The 19,773-nt window shown below is 33.2% G+C and overlaps 1 protein-coding gene across 1 annotated transcript in view; it reads right to left on the bottom strand.

The window, feature by feature from the left end:
• Positions 1–17,135, bottom strand: part of LOC111047297 — a 42,232-nt gene extending 25,097 nt beyond the window's left edge. The window contains exons 1-3 of the mRNA XM_022333021.2: positions 16,709–17,135; positions 15,820–15,945; positions 11,777–11,942 (exon numbers count right to left, since the gene is read on the bottom strand). Coding sequence (XP_022188713.2) covers positions 11,777–11,942; positions 15,820–15,945; positions 16,709–16,845 — 429 coding nt within the window. The 5' untranslated portion in view covers positions 16,846–17,135. The remainder of the gene's footprint in view (positions 1–11,776; positions 11,943–15,819; positions 15,946–16,708) is intronic.
• Between the last annotated feature and the right edge of the window lie 2,638 nt (positions 17,136–19,773).

Raw genomic sequence — 19,773 nt, 5'->3', positions numbered from 1 at the left:
TGTTGGTGGGCTTCCATCTTCCTTGAGTTGAGGGATGATGATTCTAGCAGTCTGGTTGTTGGCGTAGTACTCCTCATGATCTTTCATCCTCTATGAATAATCGGGAGTTATTGTTGATGGTGTAGTGTGTTAAGCACCTATGACAAATCATGATGTGGTATGTGCGTTTAGTGAGCTGAGATCTTACAAGTTTCTCAAAGTTTTTTATGAAACAGTAGTGACTATTGATATCTTCCTCTTCTTCTTCTTCATGAGTGGTGGTGGTGGCTTCACTACCATCATTGTCATGGAGGAGTGGTAAATCAAAATGATCCTCCTCCATTTCTTTTGCAACACATCTCAGATAAATAATACACTTGGAATCCAACCCATATATATATTGACAGTTACACTCAGATTATCCCTCTTAAAAAGGTCAATTTCATTGATGGTGGAGGGAAAAGATATTCTGTTGAAATTGTATTTTTCAATGAGCTGATGATACCTATCATTGATTTGTTCAGGATGTGCTCCTTGCACATTTTTGGCAAGGATTGCCCACTTGAAACATTGTTGATCGCTATTCTTTGGATTGATGATGGCTTTTCTTTCAGCTATTTTGGCTGGCAGTCCAAAGTAGGAAGATCCTTGAAGTGGTTTGTGCTTGCTGATGTATATGAGGAGACCATCGATGATGAGGAGGCTCCATCCACTAGGGTTGTCCTCAAACTTGGCCTCTTCTTCCAACAGCTTCTTGCACACCTCCCCAAAAATTCCAGCAAGATTGTTGTCATTGAATAATTATGTAATAGTTCGGAGTCTTTTGAAGACTGCATTCTGGAATTCTTCCTGCTCAATGTTCTTCTCATCAAGGTGGCTGCGTTGGTATGTAGCCTCCAACACTAGGTTGACCTTGATTGGCCCGTGTATCTGGAACTCCTGACCTATAACATCAACAATCTTTGTCTGCAGGCTGTTCAGTAGAGAGTGGAAGTCCTTTGCTGGGTTGGATGAAGAGTTGTTGTTGTGGAAGAATGTCCAAAGGTTGTTGTTGAATGCCTTCTTCAATGTGCAAAACTCTCCTGACAAGCTGCTGGTCTGCTGGCATCTTGTAGCTTTGTTCATCTGTAACATACATAGAAACAAATTAATAATATGGTACAATGTGGGCAGTGATCATCTAGAGTGACACAACCATCTTGAATGACATGTCTTGCACTTGATCTAGATCTTCAGCATACAATTATTACTACTATATATGCTACTGAAAACCAATCATAGGATGGTAGTATGTTCAGAAAGAACAATGTTTGTATTAATATTTTGAGGTTAGGTTAGGCTAGGTCGGAAGAGGTTACTAGTAACTTATGCAGACCTGACCTAACCACAGTTCATTGTCTAAAATTGTTGACATATCGTTTACAGACCACAACAGGCGGAAAGATAGAATGTTCAGAAAGAGCAATGTTTGAAATCAATATTTTGAGGTTAGGTTAGAAGAGGTTACTAGTAACTTCTGCAGACCTAACCACAGTTTGTTGTCTACAATCATATGAATCTGCTAACATATTGATTACAGAGCTCAAAAGGCATAAACACACTATTCACAAAATATGCTATGCAATACATTAAAGTGACACTAAAGAAAATAGGTTAATTAGTCATATAAATCAATACAGCTTCATCTTTAAAACAAATTTATCCATCTCTTTTCAAAACATTTAATAAAAAACACTTGTGTACTAACCTTTTTCATACAATTGAGGATCAAAATGGTGGCGGTGTCCTAGGATACTTCTTCACAGAGGCTGTGCTGCAATTTGCTGAAATGTCAGGTTCTAGAACTGAACAGGAGATGTGTCTTGTCTGATGGCTCTTGACTGAACACTGATGGTCCCTCACTGTTGTGCACACTATATATACACTCCAGAGTGGGTGGGGAGTCTTCTGATTTATTTTTTCTTAATTTTTTTACCTTGACCTTGACTTTGACCTTGACCTTTGATCTAATGGGAAGTCTGGTGCATGTTGTCCCACAAGACACAAAACTATACTACTCACTACCATTCAACAAATTGGTCAGAAGTGTCGAATCATACCAGACAGGGTCAAAGATAGAATAAACTAGGAAAACCTTATAATTTCTACGATCCTATGTGTTGGTCACTGCTGTACAATATACTAATGACCTCAGTATAGCCCGTAGTTAACATAGACTCTCTAGCAATATACTAATATACATAGCAATATACATAGCAATATACATAGCAATATACTAGCAATATACATAGCCTCTCTAGCAATGTTTACTAGTGGTATGATAGAATACAACATTACAATATACAGATGAAGCTAGTTGAAAACACTTATTTTGTGTAGTCAAAATGAAGAATTCTTAGAAACCACAAGTCTACTAGCACTTGTTTGAGGCAATTTAGCACTATCGAACCAAAATTAAAATTTGAAGTGTTTTCCTTCAAATAACACTGTTAACAGTTGACAGAATCCAAAGTCAGGGCAATGGACTGTGAATGATAGTTGGTATTAATACCTACAAATAAATCTCTGAATTCTGTACATAAAAAAACTGATAGCTTGAAGTGTGGTGAGTACACCAATAAAAGACAAAATGAGTCAACAAGTTGAGATTCAATATTAATAAAATAATAGGCAGATGGCCACATACAAAAACAAGTGTAAGTAGATTAAATCGAATAAAATCCTTAGATGAATTTTATTACAACATGTAATAAAACCGTTAGAAAATAAGCGATTACAAAATTTTGATGAATTTAAGTCAATGACACTAATGACCATTGAAGGCTAACAACAATATTGATAAGGTACTGTCAATAATACCTGAATTGAGAATAGAAAATTTTAAGTGATACAATAATAAAGTTACTGCTGAAAAATTCAATCTTAATGATTTTAAAAAGGAATAATAACAAATGACAATGAGATGTAGATAATGCTCTATATATTGAAATGGTTAAATGTTGATTGACACTAATACAAATAATCTTAGAATAATTGAATGTCTCGGTCGACATTAACTCAAGTAAGTAAGTTCAGAAATGAAAATGCCTTGGTCGACATTAACATAAATAAGTTCCAAAATCAATGTCATACACATTGAAATAGGCGTCAGTGGCCTTAAAATATCACTTGTGAGCTAAGGGTAGCTGTCAAATACAATGAAATAGTTGTTAATATTGAGTACATTAATATAGGCGACATAGGCCTTCAATGATTTGAATGTCAAGTTAGACATCAATAGAACAATTAATAGGCGTTGGTGGCCTTAAAATATCACTTGTAAGCCAAGGGTAGCTGTCAAATACAATGAAATAGTTGTTAATGTTGAGTACATTAATATAGGCGACATAGGCCTTCAATGATTTGAATGTCCAGTTAGACATCAATAGAACAATTAATAGGTGTCGGTGGCCTTAAAATATCACTTGCAAGCCAAGGGTAGCTATCAACAAAATTAAATGTCTTGGTTGACATTAATACACTTGTAAAGCCAAGGGTAGCTATCAACAAAATTAAATGTATTGGTCGACATTAATACAGATGTAAAGCCAAGGGTAGCTATCAACAAAATTAAATGTCTTGGTCGACATTAATACACTTGTAAAGCCAAGGGTAGCTATCAAAATTGAATGAAATACATATTATAACCTTGAAATAATGTAGGACAGCGCTCTCAATGAGACATACACTGTAACATATTGAATTCATGTACATAGGCTCGATTGCCGAAAGTATGGACAATTAAATGTTTTTAATTGCGTAAAAGTTGAATGATAGCTACGAAAATCATATGAATGCACATTAAAATGTTTGAATTAGAAATAGAGAACAATGTGGTCCAGTATCGACACACTGTTAGTATTTTTATGAACAGTTATGCAATACATGCGTAAATGAAAGTTGATTAGAACGATTTACGTAACCTAAAATAAAATTTTGAGGAAGAGATGCAGCCAGGCAGACAGGCAAGGAATCCGCGGTACCCCAAGGAACAGGACATCAGCAAGCAACGATATGATGGCCACGATGACGAGAATGGAAGCGTCCAACAAAGTAGGCAATTCCCCCAGTGGGAATGTGAGCAGGAACATGTAGAATTCCAAACAAATAATCCGAATTTCAAGTTGTGGAATTTTTAGATTGATTTCCAAACGGTAGGGATGATGAAATTGAAAGTTTGAGTTTCAAATGGTGAAGCCATGATGTTTAGAAGAATGGCGATAGATGCTGACACAATACTATGGAACTTTGACAAAGTTTATCAACGTAAATACACGAAGAAATTGATGAATAATTGAATCACAATTGATGAATAGATTTAACGAATCAATTTGAAGGAATAATTCACATTTAAAAACGTTCCATAAACCAGATGAATTTGGATGAAGAGAAGGTACACCGAAGCGGTGTGCACTCACCAACGAGAAACCATTGAAAGACAAGAGGCTAGCCTGATGCTCTAGCAACAAAGAAGAAGCCGGAAATGCCAGACACGTAAGTAAAACGTTTGCAAACGTTTGATGAAAAAATAGCAAATATCAAGAAAGTAAGATGCCAAAAAGACAAAATAAATTCCAAAAAATTGAATAATACAAATATTAAAATTGAAAAGACAAATAACACGACGAATAATATAGAAAACAAACTTGATTATGACAGTGACATGGAACCGTGACTGTGACGTCACCGGACAGTGCAGACGGACGGACAAAATGACGAAATGATGTCTACATAGTAATGGAATGAGTAACAAAGTGGAACCGTTCCAATAAATGCTTTGTCAGATTTTACAACAGTTCTATATCTTTTTTGAATAATGTTTTATGAGTTATCAAAGTTGTAAAGTCTTTTTTGAAACACTCTGTATAACCTCAAAAATTCCTTCTCCAATGACAGTGAAAACTCAAAATGTGGGAGCTGGTTGTTCGAATAAAATTCTATGTGTATGAAGTTGCCGCTTTGATCATATGCGTCACTGTATTCACGACCTCTACATGACAGTCGTATATAGTTGCGGCCAGAGACGGCTGCTACATGGCGTCCATACGATAAAAATCGTTGATCGACGTGTTTGTAATCACCCATCCATTCCATTGCGCCACTATACAAATTTGGACGTCCGATTTTTTATCGAACAACCAAAATCGATGTGTGTGAAAAGCTGATTCTGTTTGAATGTCAAGCATTCCATAAGCTTCACTACCACATTGCAAACAGATGGCAACAGCTGATGCAAATCACCACAATGCACGATCACGATCAAAATCTTTATAAAATCGATGTGTCTGAAAGCTATTTCAAGTTTTGTTCATACAGTAAAAAATCGAATGAACTTTTATTGAATGACAAAAATCGATGTGTGTGTAGCTAGCCTACTTGTACGACATATGGCATTAATATATTATTAAAAATGGAATATTGTCTACAACATGTTCTATCAATTTGATCTATTATCAAGCTACTGTATATTTTTTCTAAACTTGGGAAAACGTGTTTTCCAGCCTCATCAGTCAAAAACCTTATAACAGCTCTCTCTCTGAACATTAGTTCATTTCTAATATCTCTCATTTACTAATGGGAATTAATAATATTCAATTTATTGATTGTAAATAAATTAATGAATATTATACTTCTTAATAGAGGAATAATTTCATAGTATATATTCTTTTTAATATAGAGTTTTGAAAAAAGTGTACTATGAAATTATTGCTTTATTAACAATTCAATAAATTTATTAGTATTATATTTATTATTATTCAAATAGGCTATGACCACCAAGATTTGTCAATCGTCCCCACATTTATTTGATAACAAAGCGTTCAAAAACCTGTTTGAAGAATTTTCTTTACTTTTACTGTAGAACTCCAATAATTGAAAAAAGTAATTGGGACCGGAGACCGGATTACCATTCGGTTAATTAAATATTTTGTTAGTTGGAGTTTCCTTGAACAAACGAGAAATCTATTTAAAAGTATTACTGGTATTTAGCATTTACCGTGGTAGTACCTATTATTTATTATTATTATAGCCGGATAAATACTATTCATTGTATTCATTGAACTTTGCTAAAAGAGTGTTATTGCTGTCTTTGAACATAATATATCTGAAATTTCTGGAGATCAGAGAAAATTTCTTCTAGCCTATAAATTTCTATAATTCTATAGCATAGTTATTCCTAAAAGCGATTCAAGTTAGCCCAGTCAATGAAGGTCCAAAAAAGCAGTTTCAATCCGAAAATTAAATAAAAGCTGAATTTCCCACCATCGATAGAACCCTTCCAGAGGGTCATTCTCCCAAAAGTCCCAAAGAATCCCCTTGGAGCTTTCCGCCCCAGCCCCCTAAAACATGGAAAATGCAGGTGAACACGGGAAATCAATTAACTCTGTAACCATTTATCGGAAACAGTTCTATTATATGCCATTCGATTTGTTACATTATGGACTACAATATTTCTCATATTCATTTTTCCAATAAAATTAACAGTTTTCTTGATAAAATAATATATATGTAAAAATTTAGGGGGTTTGTGATTTGATTTTTTGTTTTTCCGATTAACTTCGAAACAAGTGGTTTTAAAGGAAAATGAGCCAAATAATTAATGTAGCCACTGTCATTGCTACATATTGATGTATTGCCACTATCATTGATGTATATTGTTATGTATTTGCGATTCGATTTGACGCTGTGGAAGGGGAAACAGTCGATGCAGAACGGCGCGGCTGACTCTCTTAGCCATAGTAAACAGCAAACTGGAAATCAATTATCTCTGTAACCATTAATCGGAAAAAAATCTATCATATGTCATTCGATTCTTTACATTATGGACTAGAATATTAGTTGTATTCATTTCCTCAATAAATCAAACAGTTTCCTTGATAAAATAATATAAATGTAAAAATTTAGGGGTTTTTTGATTTGATTTTTGTTTTCTCCGATTAACTTCGAAGCAAATAATCTGAAGAGAATTGGACAAATCATTATTGTAGCCACATTCATTGCGAATCCATTGATGTATATTGTTATTTATTTGCAATTCAATTTGACGCTGTGGAAGGGGAAACAGTCGACGCAGTACGGCATGGCTGACTCTCTTCACCATAGTAAACAGTAAAATACAGTAGTAGGCCTACTGCTTTCTAAGTTGCATCTTATTCACACTATGGTGCTCGAAACAATCAATTTTGTCTATTGTTTTGACTTGCGATGAAACTAATTTTTCACATTTTAATTCTCTAAATTCTCTAAAATCATTTTGTTGTTATATATGTGCTAAATCATGCAATCTATGACAGACAAAGATATTGTTTGCAACCGATAAAATATTCATACTATTACCGTACATAATAAATAATACATATTTAAAATATGTGTGTATGTGTGTAATTCTATGCTAAAATTTATCATAAGTTATGAATGTCAAAAACTGAGATAAATTATAGATTACAATAGATTACATAGATTACAGTGGCAATTTCCTGAAAAATCATAGCGTGCAGTGTTTGCTGTTTTCTACAGTTAATATTCTCCAAGCCAGGTTGATAAATATACCTTCAGTTGAGCCAAGTATATATGACGGCTGAGGCAAGATTTATACATTGGGCTTGTTGAGTTGAAACTTTCTATGATTCTCTCTGTAAAGTAGCTTATTTTCCTTTCTTACTAGTTGAATCTACATTATTTAGACAGTCCAATATGAAAATTCAGTAGATTCTAAAGATGAAAGCCATGCAAACATACAAATTAAGGAAGAGTAAGCATGCATAAAAGGTAGGAAAATCATGAAAGTGGTTCACATTTAACCACAAAGTACCCTACCGTATAAGATTAATTGAAAGATGATTCATCATCTTCTATTATTTTTGTTAACATATCGATTTTTCACCTCCACTCGCATCTTGTCATTCATTACACAAGGTTGGCAGAAGCTTTTCTTTATGTCGATTAATGTTGATTGAAATTGATTTTGATTAGGGCACCAAAAGAATAGATCATTTTCTATTTGAAGCATTCAAATTAAGTCTATTGAACATGATTTCTTATGACTTAGCATTCATAGATCTAGTTGGGTAAAGCTATTTGAAAAATGTAGTACCTGATTATCAATTTCATGGTTTTTATACAATTCTAGTTCATTGTGATCATTGAAGGGTTGAAGTGATGAGTTAGTTTAAGTGAATTCTAGTACACAAGTATATTGTGCTTATAATGGGCTCTTCTTTATTTTCTATCGATGTTTTGCTCCAGTAGAGAAAATTTAAAATGTTGGTTCTACATTTTATAAGCTTTATAAATAATATAAATTAACGGTAATATAGATTTGATAAGTCCAGTTTTAAATTAATCGATGTTGATTTTCATTGTATCGCTTTGTATCAATGTTACTTGCACTGTTTGCAATTAATCACTATTCTCTCAAGAATTAGTTTTTTATGAATTTCATGATCTGAAAATTGAAATTCAAATGCTATTTAGATGACGTTCACATTCCACTGGTTTTTTTACAATAATTGTTACGTTGAAGAGTGAGGCAATTCTATCCATTTGGAAGTATAAGGAAATCACAGTGCGATTTGAACAGTAGATAGTAACTTTGAAATTCAGTTGCTCAATTCATTTCGGCTTGATACCATCATTTGTTATTATAGTTGATCAGAAATATGCATTGTATATAATGTTTATATTTCAGTTTGACTAATCTTCTATCACAGTCTGGCTTTCATTTATAAACATGATAATCCTAAATACGTTGATTACCTTAAAGATGTAGCTTATCTTACGTCGAACAATGTACAATACAAACAATTTTCATTAAATTACTATTATGATGATCATTGGAATTTCTGCCTGTGATTGAGAAAGAGTCATTTTATGAGCCTTGAAATTCGTACCTAGAAAAAGTTGCATTATTACTAGAAATTTTGTTATTTTTACTATTTATTATGGGGATAACATCCATAGTTACATAGCATAAATTTGAAAGCTCTGATAATAATGATTTGAACGGAACTGCAATTCTGGCTTGGTATTGCCTCTTCATGTTCAGTGAGAATAGAAAGCTTCAGAGTAATTCGTTCTCACTATATGTGATAATATTGGTAATATTTGGTAACATTTGTTAATATTTGAACCGAATGTGCAACAAATTAATCTACTTTCAGCTTGAAAATGTTCAACTTATCAGGAGTACAGTGTTATCATATAGTATCTCAGGTAGGCCCACCCTTTTATTTATTTATTTTTTTTGTTCACGTGATCTGATGATATTCATTCCATTATCAAGTGTTGAAATTATAAAGAGTGATGAAACAAGATAAAACACAAGAAAAGCTATGAAAAGAAATTCTGAATCTTCATTTTTCACAAAATAAGGATAAGATGAAGGAGTCGGACACATAATATATCATGAAAAACATCAATATCTGAAACTAGAGTTATCGTATTGTGTTACCTCTGACTTGTATGGAGAAGGCACACTTCAAATTAATATAATAATTTCTGTGAGCAAACAACGAAATCCTGATTCTTATCATGAGCATGGTTAAATCAAGAAAATTGTAATATTTTTTTAGAGTATCTAAGAGTGAAAATCTATATACTGCGCATGTCAAAACAATAGACAAAATTTATTGTTTCGAGCGCCATAGTGTGAATGAGATGCAATGTAGACAGCAGTATTATTCTGTTTACTATGATGAAGGGAGTCAGCCGCGTCAGCTGTTTCCCCTTCCACAGCGTCAACTTGAATTGCAAATACATAACAATATATCAATGGATTCGCAATGAATGTGGCTACAATAATTATTCGTCACATTGTTCTTTAAAATTACTTGCTTCGAAGTTAATCGGAGAAAACAAAAAAATCAAATCGAAAAACCCCTAAATTTTTACATTATATTATTTTATCAAGGAAACTGTTCGATTTATTGAGGAAATGAATCCGACTAATATTGTAGTCCTCAATTTAACGAATCAAATGACATAATTATGATTGATTTTTTTCCGATTAATGGTTACAGAGATAATTGATTTCCAGTTTGCTGTTTACTATGGCTAAGAGAGTCAGCCGCACCGTTCCGCGTCGACTGTTTCCCCTTCCACGGCGTCGAATCGAATCGCAAATTGGTTTGGCCAGAGAATTCGAACTGTAGCGCCAAAATGCCAGACTGGTTCTGCGAATAGCAGGCTTGTGTTTGCGCACGTTCAAACTGTCCTGCTTGCTTGGCATTCTGGATGTTTTTTGTGAGTCGTCCGAGTTCAGTCGTCTTGTCTTGTCTCGTCCCCATTGTTGTGAAGACCGAGTTTGTATTTTTGTCATGTAATTTCGATCGGAAATTTCTTGTAAATAATTGTTTGAGTGTAGTGTGTGTGAATTATGAGTATAACAGCGTAAATAGTGTTAAATTGAATTAATTTGAATCGGATTTGAATTTATAAAGAATCAGTTTGAGCTTTGTTCAAAACACAGTACAGAGCCTGCAAGTTGATCGTGAAAAGGCTGCCCGGAAGCAAACCTGTCTTTTTCTCAGATTTCATCCCACCCTGAATCTGACCAAAACACCTAATAAAGGCTTTGAAGGGCAAGTAGACAAAATTGGATTAAATCTGGTGAGTTTTTGCTCTTTTTTATTGTTCATTAATGCAGAGTTTAACTGTGCAATTAACCTGGCTCAAATTGAAGATTAAATTTTGCCCCTTGTTTGTATTTGATTATTTGAATAGTAAATTACAGTCCTCTGGTAGCTCTAGCCTGAGCTTTGTTCAGAACACAAATACATAACAATATACATCAATAGATTTGCAATGAGAGTGGCTACATTAATTATTAGGCTCATTTTCCTTTAAAACTACTTGCTTTGAAGTTAATCGAAGAAAACAAAAAAATCAAATCGCAAACCCCCTAAATTTTTACATATATATTATTTTATCAAGAAAACTGTTAATTTTATCGAGAAAATGAATATAACTAATATTGTAGTCCATAATGTTCCGAATCGAATGGCATATAAAAAAACTCTTTCCGATCAATGGATACAGAGATAATTGATTTTCCGTGATTACCTGCATTTTTCAACTTTGAGGGGTGCTAGGGGGGAAAGCTCCAAGGGGATTTCTTGGGACTTTTGGGCGAATGACCCTCTGGGACGATTCTATCGATGGTAAAAGATTCAGTAAATTTTTCAACTTTGAGGGGGGCTAGGGGGGAAAGCCCAAGGGGATTTCTTGGGACTTTTGGGAGAATGACCCTCTGGGACGATTCTATCGATGGTAAAAAGATTTTATTTAATTTTTGGATCGAAAAAACCTTTATTGACTGGGCTAAGTAAACAGAGTTCGGATGATTGAAGTTGTACTGTTGTACTGTACTTTGAATTTCAAGATTACATCCTAAGGACTTTAGGGCATCCTATAAGATATTAAGATCTTACGTCCTATAAAATATAGGACAATAAATCGGGATTCCAATGGTTAGCATTCAAAGTACAAGACCTTCATGTCCCAGGCCTACAGGTAATCATGAATTGCCGGTAACTGATTCACAGAAGAACTTGAAATGACATTGATAAAAAATGTATGAATTTTCTGAAAATTTATGAAACATATGTGTATCGATAGAGTGAAAATGAATCAAGGATGCTTCCGGGTTCAAAAGTAAGTGATTTCTACTCTAAAGATTATCTTGATCAATTTCATTGAAACGTAAGTGAGAAAATATGGACAAATAGAACGTTTTTTTTGGCAGGAAAAAAGTAAATCTTACCGCATTGGTTGGATCTCTACACAGCCAAAATTCTCTGAAGAAATGAAAAAAATAGTCTGAAGAATGATTTGATGACCTTTCTTCACTTGGATTTATTCTATAGCTTCTAGGACGTTCCAGAAGTTCGGGTCCTGTGTACCCCTCAGGTAAATCAGTAAGACTACATCTGTAGAAAATGTTAATGATTGTTTTTACTTGAAATTAGTTGAACTGAAGTGAAAAGTAATTACATTTGAAATTGAACGAATCAATATGCCTACTCTTGAATATTATTGTGCGTATAAGATGAAGCTGTAAACACAAAATATGCGAGATGCGAGTATACAACCAGATACGATTGTATCTGATACAGTCACGTGTCACGTGACACTTTGTATTTGTGTCACGTGTCGTATTTGAAATGCGACTGTATCGTGGTTATGAAGTTTTGTTCTTGCACAATTCAGTCGCCATCTTGCGATGGAACAAGGAAGAGCCTGCGCTCGCCGCTGAGGCCCACTTTTTGAGTGGCTGTGCAGTGGTTGCAACACAGCGCGCCTTTAAGAATATTTTTAATTTAGCTCCCTCGGCCCGTGTACCAGACCAGGAATCGATATTGGTTTTCCTGGGTTACTACGTTTAGAGAATTAGGTAGTAAAAAAGCGAAGATCTAAAGATCCATGGCCCATTAGATCTTGTGAGAGCATCAAGACAGTTAGAGCTTCAATTTTGCAATCTCCAAGGCATTCAGCACGCAAACATGCATCAGCCTTTGGACTTTCTGATCGTTCTGTGAGGAGGATTCTACACGAAGACCTTTAGTTCCATCCATAGCCAACAAGATGGATATAATTTACAAAATGGCTGATTCGAAGGAATACTTCCCAGAATGCCTTAGAGGCGATTTGCAATGGTCGGCTTGATCTCCTGATTTGCCCCCCCTGTAGTTTTTTTCTGTTGTTTTTTTTTTAATTCCATGTCTATATGAACCGTCCGAAGACCCTCCAAGATTTGAAGAACAACAGGTAGAAATTGCCAGAATTACACCTGCAATGCTTGAAAGGGTGCTACCAAATACTATAAAAACACTCGAAGTGTATCCAGAGTGGGGAACGTCACCTCCATAATAAACTCTTCATAACTACATGAAACAAAACTTTGAATTAATACATAATTACATTTTTAAAATAAAATAGAACTTTTCTGGCTCTTACACAATGCGTTTTATAAATTTTTGTAAGAAAGAAGTTATAAAGTCACACTCTGTATTTTATCAATGAAAATTGAAGTTATTTGTGTAAGTTACTGTTTCAATAATAGTGAAAAAGTCATAATAAAACTATAAAGTAATACAATACGGAAATGAAATGAAATTATAGTTGAATTATTATGAAAGAGGGGCATGAGACATAAGCTAAAATGATGAAAAGTTTCACCCTAGGGCATTCCTAATGTTTCATTTCAAAAAGGTAGTATAGATCAATTATTGCTGAACCAAACTGGATCAAAATGGGAAAAATCATTTTTTTTTTAAACTTATATGGCAAATAAACTCGAGTGTATAGTGACATTAGGGAATAGGTACTGATAGGTAATAATAGGAACTGATATTGTAATAATAGGTACATATTATATACAGGTACTGATTTTTTGCATCAATCAGTTTTGAGTGAAAATCGACTGAATCGGCTACCAGGACAGCAGAAACATGCAATCTGCAGCGGCTCCAGCCTCTATCAAAATGAATATGTTTTTGAAAGATATTCACAATTTGAATATCATTTTTGAATAATATCATAAAATTCAATCCATTAAATAATATTCGTAAACCTATTTATAGGCTAATGTGATTACTGAAATTTCAGTCAATTCTGAGAATCTATGCGCGAGCTGGAGAAATTGATTCCTACCATTTTTCAGTAAGCTTCGAGAACATAAATTTTTCTCAACTCCTTTTGTTTATGAGAGTAACAAACTAAAAATTTTCCGAAATATGAGGGTCTTGCCCCCCCCCTTCGCAGATTTGTATTTTTAATTCTAATACCGGATTCTATCCTTTATAGCCAACTCAAGTGTTCAAAACAATTCAATCAATGATAAAATAACAGAATATTATAAGATTTGATAAATAATATTCCCAGATAGTCTAAAACTTGTTTCTCTATACCAATGATTGGTTACATATTCTTTTGTTTTTTTCACCTTGTGATTAATATAATTGAGGATGATCAAGAAATCATAAGATCGCATGGTTAGCCTAATTTTCCAGTTTACTGCAATTCTCGCCCAATCTTACTGGCGGACGGATAAAATTATTCCTGTCCCATCCATTGAATTTCGAAGAGAGAAAGAGATCTGATAAATTTCTCTCTCCATAAGTTTTAAACTTTTTAGAGTAATGAGCTATGATTTTTCACAAAAGTTTTAAATTTTTGGAAACCCTGAAATTTAAGATGGTAGCCTAAGTAGTTCTAATCCAGTTAAATATTTTGACTGTTTCCAGTAATTCGAAAAATCACTTTGGAAACAATTGCATTGTTCTTTAGGCAATTTCCTCTTCAAGTTTTAGGTCTTTCTCTTGAGGTCTAGAAGTTTAGCTTTTTTCACTTTCTCTGAAATTTTTTTGCTATTCTTGTAGGCCTACCTTTCTTCAAACCCAGTACTAACTAGGAGACATTTTGCGCGATTTTTGTTTTACAAACATGTTTCATGTTGTCTACGAGACATGTCTATAGACCAATCCTCGTCTATGGTTGCGATATTATTTACGTTGATTGATGCTGATCAAAGAAGATACAGAGTTCTCTACCCATAAATTACAAAATTCCCATTCTAAAACTCAATTTTTTCCCAATAATGGAGCAACAATAACCACGTATTGAAAAGTTTGCGATTATGTTCAAAAAGGCATTAAAATAATTCTCATTTTTTGATAAGATAATATAGTTGGGAAAATCAAAATGAGGAGAGGTTGTGGAAGAATGTATCCTCTCAGATTCCCACAAACATGGATTAAACCACCATTTGAAAGTTATACCATAGAGAAACAATAGCTTGAGTAGATATCCCATGGTATAGGGCGTTTATGTCGCAACTTTTACTGTTACCTCAAGTCGATTACAATCGATTATTGTAGATTTTTACTGTTTTGTTGGGGTGAGAGTGTATGAATGGCACAATATGAGAGACTATCTGCGTCACATACCTTTTTGGGAAAGGGATACGTGGACTATCGGCTTGAGATAACAGTTAAAGTTGTGACATAAACGCCCTATACCATGGGATATCTACTCAAGCTATTGTTTCTCTATGTTTATACCAATTGAAACATTCATTTTTTCTATTTTTCATAATAATTCAACACAATCAACAGCCTCTGAATAAAGATTGGAACAAGATGAAAATATGTATTTAAATTTAAACTTGAACAATTTACCTTGAACAGTATTTAATCATATGAGTTTTGATTAAACAGATTAGTTTAGATTTAACAGATTAGTCAAATCTGCTACATCAAATTTATTTGTTCAACACTTGAACATTGAAGAGTTATTCAAATGATTCAGATTTCCAAAGGTGAACCTCATATTTATAATCAGCTAGAATTCGGTTAGTCTATAGTTGAGATAAATATAAAAATATTCAAGGAATATTTGGATAAATTTTATTTCTTATTTTCTAAATCATGTAAATAAATTATCAATGTATCGGACAAAGCGTTCATAAAGACGGTAGTGGGGGGGAGGATTGTTGGAGGTTAATTAACTAGAGTTTCCATCAAATTTTTCTCCAGATATGCAAGAAACCGTCCTGGAGCCGCCCCGGCATGCAATACGAACTGATCAGTGTTGAGTGAAACCTGAAAATCGACAGAATCGGCTACCATGGCAGCAGAAACTGATGATAATCTGCCAGCATTGATTGAATGGATGGATGATGCGCTACATCACAATTGATGCTGATAGCTTCAAGTGAATCTCATTACAATAGACAATAGTTTAGTTTAGATTATTAATATTGTATAATAAATGCCGTATTAATAAACTTGAATATAGGTTTGTTACTTGTAAATTGGTTCTGAAGTTTTCAATTCACGCTCATAGTTGGATCCGATAATCAAACTAACGCCTTCATAGCTTATCTGTTTTGAAAGAATCGTCTCTGGTCCTGTATAGAGTTCTACATTCAACCTAGAAATGAATATATGAACAATTAAAACATGAATACTGAATAGATTACAATTATTACAGTAGCCTAAATATTGGATAATTCGTAAAATATGGTGATAGCCTACCTCAATACAGCACGATTGTAATTATATTTCAATTCAACAGCTACCCCATCTACTATAGACTTCCACAAGCTTCGCCACGTCAACAAATGAAGAAGTCATTCTATTCTATTCTATAGAATTGCTGGCAAGTTCGCAACGTGAATCTCGCCAGTCTTTCAAGTTTCTGGATGAATCCTCAAGTTCGTAATTTACAATACAAAGATACAAAGATACAATTTCTCCCCTGTTGTTTATTACTCACATTTCGTTCTTCCCTTACCCTCCTTGGTTTTTAGTTTCTTTTCAAGTTTACTAAGTTTCTTTTCATATTTAGTAATTTTCTATCTGTTTTATTTTTCCTTCCACTAAACTAAATATTCTATATTTTATCCTTAAATTTTAAAATATCTAGATTTTTTAAACACTCGGCCTCTGCGCACAGGTTTTTTAACCTTGCGGGGACCTTCGTTATTTTTATTGTATTATTAAATTTTATTCTAATGTAATTCTAATTTCTACGTTTTTATCTTTTGTTATAATAATAATAATATTAATTATTATTATAATTATTATCAAGGCTAAATAAACGATTTGATTTGAAAGAGAAATTATGTTAAGTTTTGAAGTTTTTCTTTAACAAAAATATGGAAAACGAAAAAATGAAATAAAACTTTACTCACTGTGCTCTTGATGATTCGGAAAGACTTGATGACCTCCTGCTTTTAGAACAAAAACACAAATTGGAAACTGTGATCACAATTACAAAAAGCCCAATAATATTATTACACCCCATGTTATTAGAAAATGCGCGAACCATTATCAAAGATAAAGTTGCCTAGCTGGCATAGTGCCAAAAACTGATCAATATTGTACAAGTGTCGTGGCAATTCGACAGCAAATTCTAATAATAGCATCATTATTATTCAAATACATGATCTACCTCCTAGCTGTCAGCATTCCTCTTAACTAACGCCAATGCTTTCCTTTCAACTAATGCTGTCAGTTTCAAGTGAATATCACTACGCTTCCAATACGTGAGTCTATTTTGAAGATAGCATCGATAACATTTTCTTATAGCAATATCATTCAATTCAGAGCAAATAATAGGTAATAGCACAGAAAAGAAAAACAATAAGTTGTTCAGTGCGGTATTCCATGGTAATAGCAGAGAAAACTTCTATAACACGTATGCTGTATTCCATGGTAATAGCTAACATTTAGAACATAAAGTACTTTGTAACTGACTAGAACATGAAACATTGAAAATATTCATATTATACTACTATGCATGATCTGAAACGTTTCTGAAGAAATAGGTCTTTCACCAAAATTCCCAATTTGCTGTCTCTCTTGATTCTCATTTAAAAAAGGAAAAGTATGCTATTATTTTTTCATTTCAATTCATTTAATCCTCTTCAATCTTATTCCACTTTTCAAGTCTTCATCCCAGCCAGCACACCATGTATTATGTATAATACGTATTTTTGGAAGATGTCAAGTATTTTAAATACGTATAGTTTACATATATTATACATTAAAATATTAAAATTAAATACTTGATGATTTTTTTGTAGTTGAGCTTAAATGGCTGTAGATTCATAATATTTGACTGAATTGAAGCAATTTCATGGAAAATTCAAGTTTTCATGGAAATTCAAATTTCATGGCAATTTCAAGTAAATTATTTACATGAAATATACTTTCCAGAACTAGAATTGGCATATTATTTTTGTATATTTACTTACAGTGTAAATTCAAGTATTCAAAAAAAATAACTTAATGGATTCTAGTTGTAGTTGAGCTAAAAGAATTGGGCTACTGACTTTTGTTTGATTAAAAGTGATTTCATGGCATATTTCTCAATAAATTGAATGTATACTGAAAGTAAATCATTTTCATATAATATACTTCTCATAATCGACATATAATTTATGTAAATTCACGTATACAATAGGTACAATAAATTATTTAAAAAGAAAGCTTAATGAATTTTAGTTTTAGTAAGGCTGAAACCGCTGTGTTACTGATTTTTCATTGTTTCATAGCGATTTTATTGCCTATTCCTCAATAAATTGAATGTATTAATACTGAAAGTAAATGATTTCCATGAAAATAATATACTTTCCAGAATTGACATATTATTTATGTATATATTCACGTACAATATACATTCAAGTATTCAAAAGAAGAACTTAATGAATTCTAGTTGTAGTTGAGCTTAAAGAATTGGGCGACTGATTTATGTTTCTTCAAAGGTGATTGATTTCATGGCCTATTTTCTAAGTACATTGGAATCATTTGGTAAAAAATGATTGGAAAATTTGATATTATTGAATTGGAATGCTTCAAAGTACGGTTCAACTGTAAATTATAACTAGTTTTTTTTATTCAATAATAGGGTAATATAATAAAATTGATTTCTTTGAGGTTAAATAGTAGATAGGTCTATATTAATATTGGGAATATATCAATATTGGAAAATCTGATTCCAAAGATCAATGATGATCAGTAATTGAAAGAAAAGGAAACATAACATGGAAGTTAAAACTCTGCACAAAACTCTCAGAGAGTTGAACTCTCAAAAAGAGAGATCAAAACTATCTTTTTTCATAACATGTTACGAAAACATAACCCTTTAATTACAAAGTGTTGTGAGCAGCAATTTTTACAGCTGGTGGGATGTAAATTGTTTTGGAAGTCAGGACATGAAACTATAACTATATAGAATGTAATGTTAAAAGTTATAGTTCTAAGAGTCAGTAGACTCATTGTGTAGATTCACAGAACAAAGAATGTAAGACAGTTGAAGAAGAGAAAGTTGGAAAGGGTGGAAAGGAGTGAGTGAGAGGTAATAGGCAGCGCGAGAGCGAGAGTGAGTGAGTGAGAGGGATTTATATTGAGTTATTGGGAAGAAAGGAATTTGCTCGGACAATGAGCTTGGCAAGAAGGTCCTTGGACAAAGTGAAGTGACTTTTCTATAGCTGTTGTCAAGAGAGAATGATATACAAGAAATACATTCTTCTAACACTCTGCACCTCTCTGCCGGATCACCAGTGCATGGGGAACGTGGTCCAATCACGAAGGTTGTCGTAGACTCAGCAAGCCCGGGAGATTTAAACTCATCTGAATTTTTATTCTGAAAATAAAATCTGTCAATACAGCTTGTACTAATAAAATCAGGCCTATCATTTTGTCGAATCCAATCACAATAAACAATAGAAGTGTCACCATTATAAGTTCAATCATCACACCCAATCATACCTACTTGAAAATGCCTCTAATGATGGTGAAGCATGTGTTCAAATGAAAATACTGTAGCTGGAAGGGAACTCTAATTATTTTTTATTCATTATGAGTACAATCTGTATAGGTACTAAATTTATAGACTATAGGCTACATTTCAAGTGGTATATTTCATCCATTAACTCTCCTATATTTTATACAAGTTAATTAATATTCTTGCGTTTGATAAAGTGGTCTCTTTATAGAATAGGCTATAATCTAGGCTAGCCAACACAGTTGGATCCAAAATTTATTCGCAGTTTCTTTTCGTTTGAATGTAACGCATTCACACCATTCCTGAGTTTTGACACGAATATTGATCATTCTTTTCTCTATATTTTGCATTTTTAGAAAGTGAGAAAGGATAAACTATGGACTAGATCCATGTTTATAATATTTCATTATAGTATTAAAACCAGCTCTATAGCTTTCAAGCGAAGGAGCAACTTGGAAAAAATATTAG

This window comes from Nilaparvata lugens, chromosome 3 (assembly GCF_014356525.2).
Source record: "Nilaparvata lugens isolate BPH chromosome 3, ASM1435652v1, whole genome shotgun sequence".
Classification (NCBI taxonomy): domain Eukaryota; kingdom Metazoa; phylum Arthropoda; class Insecta; order Hemiptera; family Delphacidae; genus Nilaparvata; species Nilaparvata lugens.
Note: the sequence above shows the minus strand (reverse complement) of the source record. Positions and strands in the feature narration are given on the sequence as shown.